The following is a 15,307-nucleotide window of genomic DNA, read 5'->3' on the forward strand; positions in this document are numbered from 1 at the left end:
AAACCACAGACATCCCAAGAGTTGTCAGAAGACCTGTGTGAAAAGCTAGCTACTATATCACAAGGATGAGATCATGGGGTTATGGGCAGCTCAGAGGCTCTGTGCAATTGCTGTGTTCATCAGCTCAAGGCAGCAGGTAGTCTCCCGCCTTAACCAGGCTGCTGCTGCTGTGACTTTGAGGTCTGAGTAAATATTAAGAGAAGTACTGCAAAGTAAGAAGAAAGGACATTTACTTCAAGCTGGAAGAGTCCTGGTGGAACTTCTTTTAGTGAGTTCTCAGAAAAATCCACTTCTCTGAGGTGATTTTTCCAGAAAACAGTCAACGTGTCCGGTAAGGATTCCAGTGAGTTTCTAGATGCTCTACAACATTTCTGGAAAACAGGAAAGAAGAAATACTTGCAAAGTAGTAAAAATCTCCTCAAGTAATAAGGTAGATCAGCTGTCACATGTTTAAAGCAGTAATAAATTAATTCCAGGTGACCTCTTCAGGTATTTTGATCTGGATAAATGACTGTGCCTGCAGGCCTAGGGGGTGCATTCACTTAATCGAGGGGCAAAAAGTATTTCAAGTTGTTCATCAACCCCAGTTGATGGTCAATTTCTTGATCCCCCTTTGTTTATCAACCTAACTCTTCACCAAAGTACACTGTTACCCCTGTAACAGTGAGGAATAAAGTCAGAGGGATTGGTGGACACAGATGCCCTAAGTCAATCATGGGTTTGAAGAAAGTCAACTTTGCATGAAGGCTTCTGCTCTTATGAACTAGAGAGAAAATGGAGACATCCATGTAAGACACATTTCTAGATGTTTTCCACCAATCCCATCAACATGGTAAGAACAGGGTAGAACCTCAGAAAGACATGATGTGAGACTCAGGAATTAAATCAGGCAGGAGCACTGCTATAGAAGCAGAGCAGTCTTTCGGCCTCTGACAGCATTTTAAGCATCACAGTATAGTTTTTGCATTGTTTCAACAACTTTTTCAGCCGCCGAGTCTCTCAGAGCAGTTCCACTTACCAAGGGGCAGGCCCAGGGATCTGGAAAGACTTTCAGCTGATTTCTGGAAACATTCAGTATGTTTAGGGACTTGAAGCAGTATAGAAAAACCGTTGGGAGTTCCACCAACCTGTTGTCAGAGACATCAAACTCCTGCAACTTCCTTAAACCAATCCAATTAGTTGCTAGAAAACACAAAACATTGCAGGCTCGGTGTGAGCATGGCAGCAGTCTGACCCAGCAAGGCGCTGCACACTTGTTAGGTTAACAGCTGAAAGATTTAATGAATGCTAAAAACCAACCAGGCCTTTTCATGTACTTTGGACAAAAGGTTGAGAGATGCCAAGCATCACTAGCTAACAGCCTTCAAGTCATTATTTTAACAGTTTTGGGCTCTCATTTACAGATCAGGCATTGAGTTGTTAAGGGTCACACTGGTCTGCACTTACTGTTTTCCTCATTAAACAGCTTCTCCATATAGTTTTTGGAGGCAATGAGTTTTTTAAGGTTTTTAAGGTGTAGGAACCCAGAAGGGAGAGTGGAGAGCCTGTTGCTGGATACATCGACCTCGAGTAACCTGTGAGTACAGAAGATAATCAGTCAGGCATCAACAGAGTGCTAGCAAAGACTCCTGTTGCCATAGCCATCTACCTTAGCAGGACAGTTTTAGATCTAACTGGCAGCAGCTGGAAGGTGCTCCCACAAGGCAAAAAGAACTAAAATATTTAGAAAATTAACCCTTCCAAGGGGCAGCAGTGGTGTGCATAGAGAGCAGAGCAGATAGCTGATACCAGCCAGCAAGTACCAATCAGCTCAGGGCTCAGACTTAGAGGAGTGGAGCTCACCAGAACTGGAGAAAAGCAGAAGCAACATGAGACAATATGGGAATAAAAATCCCTACAACTGTCCTGACAACAAAATTGGAAACACAAAGAATGCAAAAGGGCAAATCTGAAGTGAAACCTTGCAGTAGGCAGAAAACAAAGCGAGCAGCTCCTGTACATGCTCTTAGGAAGTTTCAGACAGGCACAACTGACTCATTTACACCTGCTCTCCACAGGGGTTTGGTTTGCTGAAGGCATCTCTGGTGCACACACCTTGTACAGATAATTTCATCAGATGACTGTATGCTGGGTAATTCTGTCAGCTGATTGCCAGCCAGGCACAGCTTCCTGAGGTTTATCAGGCCCCATGGGATCACAGAGGGAAGGGAGACCAGGCAGTTGGCAGAAAGATCAAGCTCAGTTATCTGACAGGAGATATCAATCAGCCAGTCCAGATCCACCCAGGGCAGTTTGAGGTTTGACCAGTTCACACTCAAAGCCTGCATGTGTCAAAGAGAGAAGAGAAAAACCACACCAGTAAAATCCCAGCTGCTCTCGGCCTGTGCTACACCACTGGGAGCCTGGCGGTTCGGAGCACGGGCCATAAACATTCTGCTCACTTTCCAATCTGCTTCTGAGAATTAAACTGACTCAGAGATTAAATCATGCCTGGATATCAGCAGGCCCCACCATATAGCTGCTCCATGATCCCACTCCAAAGACCATAAGTAAGTGTAAGCAGGGGACCTGGACTTCACCAGTCCAGACACCAGCTCTGCAAAGTGGAGTCCCACAAAGGATGAGCTGCCCTTGCCCAAACCAGCACTCCCATCCAAGGGTGTTCCCATGGGGCCCAGCCCTGCAAGACACATCCACACTCCACACCACCAGCATGATATGGACAGACCATGGAAACCATCTTAAATCCAGACTCCAGAATCCCACTGTCTCTTAGACATGGCTGCTCAGAGCTCCAGGGGATCATGAGCACTCACAGAGGCCAGGCAGGTCCAGAGCACCCCTGTGCAGCGGTCAGCCTCTGAAACACTTACGGATCACCGCTTGTGCATCTGTAGAGAGGACAGGGACAGATCTGCTGAATGTGCTAATGAATTCTTAGGAGGAGACTTGCTGTTAGAATAATTAACATTTGCCCAGGCACTATTCTTCCATCTTAAACCTTCCAAGAACAAGCAGCCAAACTCTTCTGGGGAAGGCTGGGGTTTTGCAAAGGAGCCTCTGGGAATGGCAAGGAAAGGCAAATGCCCTCTTGTAAAGCATTTCTGAACACCAGAAATCTGCTCAGTGGCACTGAGGAAGTTATTTTTGTTCTGAGAGATGATCTTGGCAGTTGCCTCCTTTCTAGATAATGTTCTGCTGCTTTTGACAGCAAAATGAGGAAGTCATTTTATCCTCTTCTGAGAAGGAAAAAACCCCAAAAGCTCTTACAAAAGGCATATCTATTTATTTCAGGCTACAGCTTGGACAGAAGCAAACATCAACACACAATGGTCATCAATGCAAGTAAACAACCTAAGGTTTCATGTCCAAGATCACCTCACTGCATTCCAATGAGGTCTATACTCTAAAACAGACCTTTTCAAAATGTTGTTCACAAAAGGTTTTCATAACCTCAGTGTTTTTGACACAATTCATCCCAAAGCCAGCCTCAATGAAATCAGTTCTCCACCAGGAGGCAGCAAGGACCTGGCAGCATATTTAATTTGCTTTCCAATTCCCAGCATTTTTAGCACTTCAGATTTTTAACCCCAAATTTAAAATGAAAATTAATGTGGTTTGGGAAAGGAGAGAAAGAAAAGGGAAGCAAAGGTCCATCTCAAATGCTGACTGGAGACTCAGAACTCCAAGTGATGAAGATGACACAGTTCAAATGTCTAGGAGAATGGAACACAGGATAAGCACAAACAGTGGCACTTTTTAGAAATGGAATGGAAATATTCTGCCCTTTGTATCACCAGAGAAATCCAGGCAGAGAGCACAAGTTGTTTGTCTACAGCTATCTTCCCTGGCATGTCACACAACACCCCCATAAACACAGCAAGGCAGCAGCAACAAGAAATCAAATTAAGCAGAGCAGCCACTGCTACTGCAAAACACACAGTACCTAATGGGAGCTACACTGCAAAGCACCCACACGGCCACTGAACATACTCTACCTTGCTGTTAGATTTTCCAAGTCTGCATAGTCACCACCTTCCTGCTTACAAACTCTCCCTTTAAATTCTGTATGTAGCTCTCAGTCTTCTTTTCACCTGTAACAGCTCAAGATTGAGCTTGCTGACATCACTGGAGAGCACCCAGTTAGGATTTATGGTAACAGAGAACATAAACACACAAGTCAGACTCCCTTTCCCACCCCACACTTCAGAAAAGACGTTGGGATGTGGTACTGATGCCAAAGGACTGGAAAACCTTCCCAGCATGAGGAAACCTCACTGGGGCAAGGCACATCTGTGCTGAGACACTCAATAGGAGCCAGATCCCTCCATTCAGGTAATGCAGGGAACCAGCTCTACAATAGAAACAACACCCTTAAGTACTACTGACTCCTGTCTCCTCCTTTTTAAACATCTTTTAGCATCTGATCTAAAGTGGGACGCTCTGCAGCACCTTTCCTAAGATAAGCATCCAAGACCAGGATATCCTACTCCTTAAACTATTCACATACTGTACCTAATGAAACAGAAGCAAGAAGCTGGAGAGGTATAGCCCAAACCCTGGGCAAACATTCAAAGCAAAAGGCTATGGAGATGGTCTGCAGTCACACAGAGGATGGACATGACCACTGAGGGCTTGGAAATTCCAGAAGTGATGGGAACAAGGGCCTGGAGTGCTGGCTTGCTCGTGTGGTTCCTGCCTCACAGGAGAAAACAGGTTCTTGTTGAAATCCTGAATTCAGACTGCAGAGCCTCACTATCTCAGACTACCCAGAACCTGTTTGCTAGTCCATTTAATGGGACAGTGACACTTCCCCTCCTCCCGGGGAAGCCAGGAATAAAAATGACTACAGACTCCAGCTCCCTCTTTTCCTGCTTATAAAACTGCCCCCAATAAGTGTCAGAAAAAAGAACTGATGGTGCTTATCCTCTCTCTCACTTCCTGCTCTTTTTCTCTTTACACTGGGCCCAGGCTCTCATTCCAGTAGAGTAATAATAGAACCTACACCCCGCTTTTAGTGGGTGCAAGCAGGGCCATGCATCTCTGCTGCTTCTCATTTCAGACTGGTATTCATCTCTATTTGGCATTTAGAATGCTGTGTATCATTTACCTCAAAAATGCAGAGCTATGGCCTCAGGGTATTTAATGTGATAGAAAGATACCTGCAGAATTCAGATAGCGACTTCTAAACCCACAGATCAGATAGTGAAATCCAAAACCTGCTATGCATGCTGCGGGGTAGGTGTCCCTACCCACCAGACAGCTTTTTGAATATGCTCCTCACCCAGAGCCAGGGACCAGCAGTGTGTCTTCTACTTGAGTGCTGCAAGCAGGAGGATCAGCCAAGCCTCTTCATCTGACCTGGGGACAGTGAACCACATTCACCTTGGTACTAACCTGACGGCAGTGTGGTCACCTTAGGCGTTCACTTGGCTCAGTGCTTTCAGTGTGTAATTCAGTGAAAGCAACCCCAACAGCAATGCCACAGAGAGGGGGGATTTCCTCCCCAACTCACACTAATCATCCCCACTAGCTTCCCCAAAAAGCCCAAAGGTCTGTGATGCTGACCTCCACAGAGCCAGCATTCAGCTCGTTTGGCACGGGCTGGTGAGCTCTGGGCTCAAGTGTTCAGAGGCTGTTAGCTCCTGGGCACAACCTGCCTCTGGGCAGCTGACTGCTCTTCAGAAGGGCAAGGAAAACCTCTGCAGACTCCCCTCTCCTGCCAAGAAGGGATTTCTCAACACAAGTCTTGAACACAAAGAGAAATGTTCTGCTGCAGTGATGTCAGAGGATGCACTGAGGAAGGCAAGAGACTGAAAATTGTGCAGAGGCTAGAAACCCTGCTGGCTCTTGGGCAAACCATGGACTGTGGATACAAAAAAGATTTACTTAGCTTTGAGACCGTTTGGTAAGGTGATTAATAAAGGCTGTTGTGTCTTTCTCCTAAATGCCATGACATGTCCCAAGAGAGCCCTGCTCTTGTCATAGCCAGGATATTCTGAGGACAGTGATCTAATTCCTCCATCAATAATACCGCTGTGAATTTTGAGTGGAGTCCTGCAGATTTCTTTACATAGGGAGATGTAATTGAGATTAGCCAGCTGATAAAGACATAGGAGAACCACACATACACACATACATTTGTGTGCTTCTGTACAAACTTCTTAGCAGAATGGGAAAATGCAGCAGTTAAAGCTCATTTCTGGACTGTAATGGGGAAAAAAAGTCTATCTCCCACTGCACATACTGGATCAGTACATGTACCTCCATGCTGCCTACACCTACTAAAGTCTAGAATCTATAGTGCATTAAGAAAAAAGTGTTCAGCAGGTCAAGGGAGGTCCTCCTTACCCTCTACTCTGCTCTGGTGAGACTACATTTGGAGTATTGTGTCCAGTTCTGAGCTTCCCGGCTCAAGAGGGACAAGGATATACTAAAGAGAGTTCAATGGAGGGCTGCAAGGATGACGATGTGACTGGAACATCTGTCTGATGAGGACAGGCTGAGAGCCCTGGGGCTGTTTAGCCTCAAGACTGAGAGGGGCTCTGATTAACGTTGACAAGTATCTGAAAGGTGGGTGTCAAGAAGGGCCAGTCTCTTTTCACTGGTCCCGTGATAGGACAAGGGACAGCAGACAGACTGGAACACAGAAGTTCCACTTCAACATGAGGAGAAACTTCTTTACTGTGAGGGTGCTGGAGGCCTGAAGCAGGCTGCCCAGAGAGATTGTTGAATCTCTTTCCCTGGAGACTTTCAAGACCCATCTGGATGTGCTCCTGTGTGACCTGCCTTAGGGGAGCTGGACTTCATGATCTTCAGAGGTCCTCTCCAACCCCTACCACTCTGATTCTATTCTAATCTGTGTTTAGCCACTTAACTGCAGGGGATTTTTTTGGCATTTGTTACCTGTTCCTGTAATAATGGAGCACTTCCTCTCTTCAGCAAGACAGTGGTTTGCTGTGGGCATAAATTTATGCCAGGAAAAAAACAACAAAAGGAGAAACGGACATCAGAAAAATGAGATGTAACTCCTGCTGTCTCAGACAGGGCACACTGCACGCAGCAGGATGGCTGCCTGGGAGGTGTGGCAGCTAAACCCAGCTCTCTGACCACATTCTATGCATAGCTGGTAGCATTCACCACTGTGAAATCAACTGCAGGTTAACTGTGTTTCACTGTAAGAGACCACTGATGGGACAAACCCTTTTGAAGTTCTGGGCTGATTCTGAAGTGAGCAGTGCTCAATCTGCCCTGTCCAAGAGGAGACTGACATCCAGCTGGCTGCCATACACATTGCAGTCTCTGCACAACCCTACTTTTGCTTCCTCCCAGTGCAAAATGCATCACAGCACTTACACAAGAAGACTTACAGTGATGAACCTTAGGAGATATGAGGAAGGCTCTGAGGCAGCTTGTTTGCAGCTGCCACAAACCTGTCTTTTAAAAAACTCTCAGTGTGTGAGACCTGTGAGACTTCTATCAGGGTGTGAATCCCTGTGAGACTTCCCATGGACCTGAGCTCTGCAGACCAAACTAGGACAAATCTTCCTGAATCTGGCCCGGTCTGTCAAAATGTATTTGAAGAGAAAGCATTAGATAAGCAAATACATTAAAAATAAACAGCTGCTAGAGAATCAAAGTCAAGTTTCTGAGGCTGGGTGTTTTTTTCTAACTTTTCTTTCTTTTAAAGCAGGCAATTAGCTGATGTTTAAAGACACTCAGGGCGTGACAACAGTAAAGCTGAGTCATTTTTACAGCAGCTAAGTTAAATACTGCCAGCAAGTTCACATGGAAAACAGACCTCTTCCCTGCAATTCAAACACTTATTCCAAATTTATTCAAGCTGAATTATCCAGTTTGGATTTTTTAACTCTAAAAGACAAATGGTTTCACTAGCTGTTACCCAGAAACATCTAGGATTTAGCTTAATTTTGTTTACCTGTCAATAAAACTAAGAATCCCCCAGGGAAGTCTCTACCTCTGCTGATGGAACATAATGAAGTCGAGCTCACATATGCGGCCTGCAGTCCCTAATGTTCACAGTGTCATTGGGAATCCAGTGAGACAGGGTTTTGGCAGGAAAACAGAGAATGGAGAAGCTTGTAAAACTATGAAAGCCTCTCTGCTTATTTGTACTTAACACCAAAGCAGAATCAACACCCTGCAACGCTCTGAGCTGAGCAGAGATACTCAACTGGCAACAGCATTCATGCAGACACAGCCTCCATCAAAACATTTTCCTCAAGCATTTTTCACTGCAAAATCTTTATGACCTGAGGAAAACAGTCACTACTGAAAGGTTCTGATGCATTCAGTGTTGGTTAATATATACAGAGGGGAAAAATGCCTGGCTAACAGTTGGAATGCTACAAAATACTACCTGCTTCTCTCTGGAGCAGGAACAGTGTGTGCCCCGAGACATGCCTCAGCTCAGAATAAAGGAGAGTTGGAGGTAGCCATCTTCTACTAATGAGGATCTGAAGTAGGGCAGGGCCACAGGAGCCTGTTTGTACATGCTGTATCTAGGCTGTTAGATGCAGAGGCAGAGAAGGGTTTACAGGCTCAGCAATGCACTGTGCCAACCCTCTGGGACAGCACACAGCTCGTGTCATTACCCTGCAACCAGAATGCACAAGGGAAACCTAAAGGAAGTCATTATCCTGGGGTCACAGAAGAAGCCTCTGGTAGTGCTTATTTCCATGGAAGACTGTGAGCAAAAAGTCAGTGTTTCCTTTCCACAGCACACAGGGCAAGGAACACAAACTAGAACACAGAAGTTCCAACTAAACATAAGGAAAAATTTCTTTCCTGTGAGGGTGCTGGAGCCCCAAGGGCAGGCTTCCCAGAGAGGTTGTGGAGTCTCTTTCTCTGGGGAGATTCCACATCCTCCTGGACACTGCAACTCTGGGCAACCTGCTCTAGGTGACCCTACTTTAGCAGGGGGATTTGACTACACTATCTTCAGAGGTCCCTTCCAACCCCTACAATGCTGGGATTCTGTGGGTGGTACGCCTGGTTCACACACTGCTGTTAAAACCACCAAGTGGAAGCCACCATGTGAACAACCATGCCACTTAAGTGCCCAATGCTTTATGCCCTGCAAAGCAGCACTGGCAGCAAGGGCACATTCCCAGCTTGTTCTCTAAATGAGCAGCAAACCACAAAGCTCTTAGTTGAGAAGAAGAACCACAAGCCACGCTGCAGGTGAAGACAAGTGTGAACTATTAACATCATGCTCCTTTAAAAGAACATCTCTTCAGAGAGAGAAATGGCTACTTACCGTTTTTGCTGGAGCACTCCCTGGTAGTGGGCTTGTCTCAATGAAATACTTCCTCAGAAGGTGCTTGCTGGATTCAGGACTGTCCATCAGGATGTAGGAACAAAAGAAAGCTCCATTCCGTAATAAAAACACAGCCACCTCTTCATTCCCTGCAGAGGAAAGTAAATTTTCTGTTCTCTTCTTCTCATGTAAATCAACCAACAGGGAGCTGAAGAGAAATCCTGGGAAAGAACCACTTCTGAAAAAAAACATGGGGCTGTGCAAACAAGAAACTGAACTGTGTAAGGACTGTTTCCTCCCATGATAGGATTGAGTTTGCTCAAACTGAAACAGCAAAGACGCTATGTAGAAGCACTGGCCCAGGCTCTTGCCTATTTCTCTTTTTCCCCCCTGTCTTATTGACTATACACACAGCTGTGCTTTGAAGTGTAAATTATTCAGCCTCTGTGCCAGTGTCCATAACAATGATCCTTTCACTTGCAAGGTTTCTATTTTCGAAGGGTCTTTTCCCTAGGAGTTTACATTTCAGCTCTTCTGTATTTACAGTAATATAATTTAGCAAGGCCCTGACTTAAATTTGACTAAATCAAACGATTCAGTTTTATTTTATTCTACCTCACTGGGAATCCAGGACAATTTCAGGCATGCCAACTCACACTGATACCTTCTAGATGTGCACAACTCAACCTGTTCTTTAAAAGAGGATGCAGAAAACAGGCAAAGTCGGGAAGCATGCAGATGCACACCTGCCTTTACAGCAGCATGTGGGAAGCGTGCAGATGCACACCTGCCTTTACAGCAGCATGTGGGAAGCATGCAGATGCACACCTGCCTTTACAGCAGCATGTGGGAAGCATGCAGATACACACCTGCCTTTACAGCAGCATGTGGGAAGCATGCAGATGCACACCTGCCTTTACAGCAGCATGTGGGAAGCATGCAGATACACACCTGCCTTTACAGCAGCATGTGGGAAGCATGCAGATGCACACCTGCCTTTACAGCAGCATGTGGGAAGCATGCAGATGCACACCTGCCTTTACAGCAGCATGTGGGAAGCATGCAGATACACACCTGCCTTTACAGCAGCATGTGGGAAGCGTGCAGATGCACACCTGCCTTTACAGCAGCATGTGGGAAGCATGCAGATGCACACCTGCCTTTACAGCAGCATGTGGGAAGCATGCAGATGCACACCTGCCTTTACAGCAGCATGTGGGAAGCATGCAGATACACACCTGCCTTTACAGCAGCATGTGGGAAGCGTGCAGATGCACACCTGCCTTTACAGCAGCATGTGGGAAGCGTGCAGATACACACCTGCCTTTACAGCAGCATGTGGGAAGCATGCAGTTGCACACCTGCCTTTATAGCAGCATGTGGGAAGCATGCAGATACACACCTGCCTTTACAGCAGCATGTGGGAAGCATGCAGATACACACCTGCCTTTACAGCAGCATGTGGGAAGCATGCAGATGCACACCTGCCTTTACAGCACCATGTGGGAAGCATGCAGATGCACACCTGCCTTTACAGCAGCATGTGGGAAGCATGCAGATACACACCTGCCTTTACAGCAGCATGTGGGAAGCATGCAGATACACACCTGCCTTTATAGCAGCATGTGGGAAGCGTGCAGATGCACACCTGCCTTTACAGCAGCATGTGGGAAGCATGCAGATACACACCTGCCTTTACAGCAGCATGTGGGAAGCGTGCAGATGCACACCTGCCTTTACAGCAGCATGTGGGAAGCGTGCAGATACACACCTGCCTTTATAGCAGCATGTGGGAAGCATGCAGATACACACCTGCCTTTACAGCAGCATGTGGGAAGCATGCAGATACACACCTGCCTTTACAGCAGCATGTGGGAAGCGTGCAGATGCACACCTGCCTTTATAGCAGCATGTGGGAAGCATGCAGATACACACCTGCCTTTACAGCACCATGTGGGAAGCATGCAGATGCACACCTGCCTTTATAGCAGCATGTGGGAAGCATGCAGATACACACCTGCCTTTACAGCAGCATGTGGGAAGCATGCAGATGCACACCTGCCTTTACAGCAGCATGTGGGAAGCATGCAGATACACACCTGCCTTTACAGCAGCATGTGGGAAGCATGCAGATACACACCTGCCTTTACAGCAGCATGTGGGAAGCATGCAGATACACACCTGCCTTTATAGCAGCATGTGGGAAGCATGCAGATACACACCTGCCTTTATAGCAGCATGTGGGAAGCATGCAGATACACACCTGCCTTTATAGCAGCATACAGGGGCAACCGGATCAGCACTGGAAACTCATTCTTCCTGACTGCACAGCTCTCAGGGTCAGCACTGTACACACGAATCAGGAGTTTGACTATGTCCAAATGTCCCTGCTGGCAGGCTATGGCCAGCATCCAGTTCAGGAGCTGTTGGCAAGTGCTAGGACCTACAGAAAAGACAGAGCATTTCATTTAGTTGATGCATCAGGCTGTGATGTGCAAGTCATCACAGACAATGGCTATGTCAAGGATGAAGCCCTAGAAGGCTGCACTGTGAGAGCATGTCACAGAAGAGCCCTCAGACAGTTTTCACCTTTGCTTAACTATTCTTTATTAGCTGCCCAGCTAATGGGTGAACTTTTTTGAGTGTCTCTAATCTAAGCATGCATAAAGGTAGCAACAGTGGATGGCTTTAAGAAGACCTGCTAGGCTACCAGTAGGAAAACCACAAAACATTAGGGTTTGGAAAGGACCTCAAAAGATCATCTAGTCCAACCCTCCTGCCAGAGCATCTAATCCCAAAGAGAGGTGGCAAGAGATGACCAGCCCTGTCTTTGCATCCAGAGACAAGAAGCCTGGTCCAACAGATATTAGATCCAAACACCACGATAGGTAGCCAAAGTCACTTCTTGGTCCTGACTGTGAATAATGCTCTTCCCCTCGCCCCCACAGCCACATTAAAAACTGTGCCCGTGTGTAAAAATGCCTCTGCTCTGATATAAAATAACTTCTTAATAACATGTAGCTAAAATACAATGATGATTCCAAGAAGGAATTCCCCTGTGACAGCAAGAGAGTACAGAGCAGGCTGCCAGCTGTGCACCCAGAGCATTACTCTCCAGACAGGCATGCTGCACTCTCACTCCCAGCACCACTGTGTCTGCTGGCTCAGCAGAGCGGGATGCTGCTGCTGCCTGAAAATCCCCTCCCTCACCTCCCTGTGGGGTCTGGGATGTCACCCAGCTGCGAGGGCTGATGGGAATGAATTGCCTCAATGGCATCTTCCTCCACTTCCAATTGCAACCATGGAATATTTTTGATGGATGAGTTCCTCCCCTCATGGGGGTAAGCTTTCTCCAAGCACAGGGATGAGATCCTTCCACGCACCGAGTCCCTCCCCTTTCAAGAGATGTGGAAAAGGAAAAACTAAACCAGCCTGCTTGCAGCTACAGCACACAGCTATCAGCAAACCCCAACAGGCTTACCATGCAAGGAATCCAGCAGCTCTTTCACAATGTCCTTATGTCCAAAATAAGCAGCCACCACAGCTGCATTGTCATCGTTAGGTTCTGTTGGTAACGCCACTAATGCTTCCTTCAGTAAATACCTCACTGCCTGCAGGTCTCCATATGCTGCTGCAATACCTAAAAGCTGACACTGGGAAAGAAAACACAGCAAAATAAACTCTCTGTAAAGGGAACAGGCAGAGAAAGAGAGCATTTCTAGAGCCAAGCATTTCTTTATGCCATGCAAATGCACACCCACTGTCACTGTGGGTAATGGAGCATGTCATAAGCACTAGGAGTCACTTTAATGCTGGTGTTGAGATACTAATGATATTAATTTGTTGTTCTTTTGCTGTATAGCTTTATGTATGGCTTTACCACAGAAGTGCCCAAGGCACAGAATAATGGGTGTAAATCCCTTTTTCATGGACTCACTAAAAAAAAGAATCATTTGCACAGCTTTGAGGTGTGGTGGTTCCGGATCTGGAGGAGGCCCATACACCTGGTCATGACGTGCAGGTACCTTCCCAAGACACCCAGACAAACTCTGTGCAAAAAGCAGGCTTGAAACAAGGGCTCCAATGGCAGAGCAGTGCAGAGGCTGGCACAGAGGACGTGGCTCCAAGCACGAGCAGCAAGTCTTTCCAAGGGGCCTTTAACCATCCTTGCACTGATGGGGGAATACATTTTTGCTAAGCCGATAAACTGCTTCCTTTTTACAGGGAAAAACCTATTTCCCTATTTTGGTGACCACATCACCAGCACCCATCCTTGCTCAGCCTCCTGTTCCTACACATACTGTCCTCAGTCCTATCTTTCTGATCAGGGTTTTCAAGGGCAAACAGTGTCCCTGAGCATGATTCTGAAGTGCCCACACAAGCAGTGTGTCTGGGACCCTGAAGCACCACCACAGCTTATGCAACTGGATGCATGTTCTGCATGAAGAATGACGAAAGGTAGCAGCCTGGCATTTTGGGTTTTCTCCCAATAAAACTGGAAAAAGAGCATTAACCCAACCCTACCTTTTCCACCTGTAGTGCAGTCTCTTCACAAGATAACTTAATCAACTCTTGGGCCTTACTGGTATCCCCAGCTTTGTAAGCATCCTGAATGCTTTCTGTCACAGATGTCTGAACTACGGAGACTTCGTTGACTGTGGACTGTTTGCCACCCATGTCCACAGTTCCTGCAGGAAAAGCAGAAAAGAGGGGCCAGGAAGACATGTTTGTTTACTAGTCATGCAGAGATGCAACACCAATGCCTCCTGGCAAGAAAAACAAGGAGATGAATTCTTTTCAGTGAAATATTTACTTGAACAAAAGAGGGAGAAACACTCTGTTCTCTGGTAAAAGAAAGTGATAATATGTTAAAGTACTTTCAGCAGGGACATGAAACTAGAAGGGACAGCAAGTTCCCCAACTGCTCCCAGAGGTGGTTTCCAAAGGACGGTGAGAGCCTGCACAGCAGCTGCCACACTCAACCTCCTGTGGCAGGAACCGGGGAAGAGAAGTGACTACATGAGCCTGGCACCTCTGGTACTTCTGAAGAAGCAGAAGTCTACAGGACCTGCAAAGCAATTCTGTTATTATTAGCTTTGCTTCAGCCACACTTCACCTCCTGGCAACAGCCCGATGAACCCCACTGCACTTCTACAGCACCTTCAAAGCACAGCTTTATACAGCTCAACAATCATTAAAGAGAAGAAACTAGGAATACTTTTACTCTGGGAAAACAGAGTAGAAGGAGATTGATGCCACATGCCCAGTGTCACCCTGATCAATCCTGGAGATTCTCCTAGGCTAGACTTTCTTTTCTTAAACCTTGTTAGGAGCCAGAAGAGATTTTACATGTCAAAGATTAAAAGCTGAAAACCATTAGAGAAGATGTCTGTGGCAAGTGGGTAATGAAGAGGCAGCCATGAAGTCTCACATCCATCATTCCAGTTGCTAGGACAGGGAAAGCTGCAGGAAAGCCACTGAATTACAATTAAGATCATAGAATCACAGAATGGTCTGGGTTGGAAGGGACCTACAAAGGTCATCCAGTCAAACCCCCTCTGCAGTCAGCAGGGAAATCCTCCCCTAGATCAGCTTGCCCAGAACCCTGTCCAGCCTCACCTTGAATATCTCCACAGATGGGGCCTCAGCCACCTCCCTGGGCAACCTGCAAAGATGTTCAGGTCCACTCCTAAACAACACTCAATACAGGGAAAACAAGCACTTTTCACTTGGAGTGAGACCACTCCACACTCATGTTTTCCTGCTAAACTTATAGAATATAGAATAAACCAGGTTGGAAGAGACCTTCAAGTTCATTGTGTCCAACCCATCAACCAATCCAACCCACCTAAACAACTAACCCATGGCACCAAGCACCCCATCAAGTCTCCTTCTGAACACTTCCAGGGATGGTGACTCCACCATCTCCCTTGGTAGCCCATTCCAATGGGCAATCACTCTCTCTCTGTGCAGAACTTCTTCCTAACATCCAGCCTAAACCTCCCCTGGCGCAGCCTGAGACTGTGT

At 46.5% G+C, this 15,307-nt stretch overlaps 1 protein-coding gene across 3 annotated transcripts in view; it reads right to left on the bottom strand.

Moving 5' to 3' along the window:
* LRRK1 (leucine rich repeat kinase 1) overlaps nucleotides 1-15,307 on the bottom strand; it is an 85,933-nt gene that overhangs the window by 46,385 nt on the left and 24,241 nt on the right. The window contains exons 3-10 of one of the 3 annotated variants that reach the window (XM_068143304.1): nucleotides 13,805-13,968; nucleotides 12,762-12,933; nucleotides 11,544-11,723; nucleotides 9,281-9,429; nucleotides 2,095-2,321; nucleotides 1,447-1,574; nucleotides 1,019-1,182; nucleotides 234-371 (exon numbers count right to left, since the gene is read on the bottom strand). In XM_068143304.1, the coding sequence (XP_067999405.1) occupies nucleotides 234-371; nucleotides 1,019-1,182; nucleotides 1,447-1,574; nucleotides 2,095-2,321; nucleotides 9,281-9,429; nucleotides 11,544-11,723; nucleotides 12,762-12,933; nucleotides 13,805-13,968 (1,322 nt within the window). Of the gene's footprint in view, nucleotides 1-233; nucleotides 372-1,018; nucleotides 1,183-1,446; nucleotides 1,575-2,094; nucleotides 2,322-9,280; nucleotides 9,430-10,641; nucleotides 10,652-11,543; nucleotides 11,724-12,761; nucleotides 12,934-13,804; nucleotides 13,969-15,307 lie in introns of those variants that run through there. The other 2 variants (XM_068143305.1, XM_068143307.1) reach the window with 2 other exon arrangements.

This window comes from Melanerpes formicivorus, unplaced genomic scaffold (genome assembly GCF_026170545.1).
Source record: "Melanerpes formicivorus ecotype bairdi unplaced genomic scaffold, bMelFor1.0.p_v2 SCAF_10, whole genome shotgun sequence".
Lineage (NCBI taxonomy): Eukaryota > Metazoa > Chordata > Aves > Piciformes > Picidae > Melanerpes > Melanerpes formicivorus.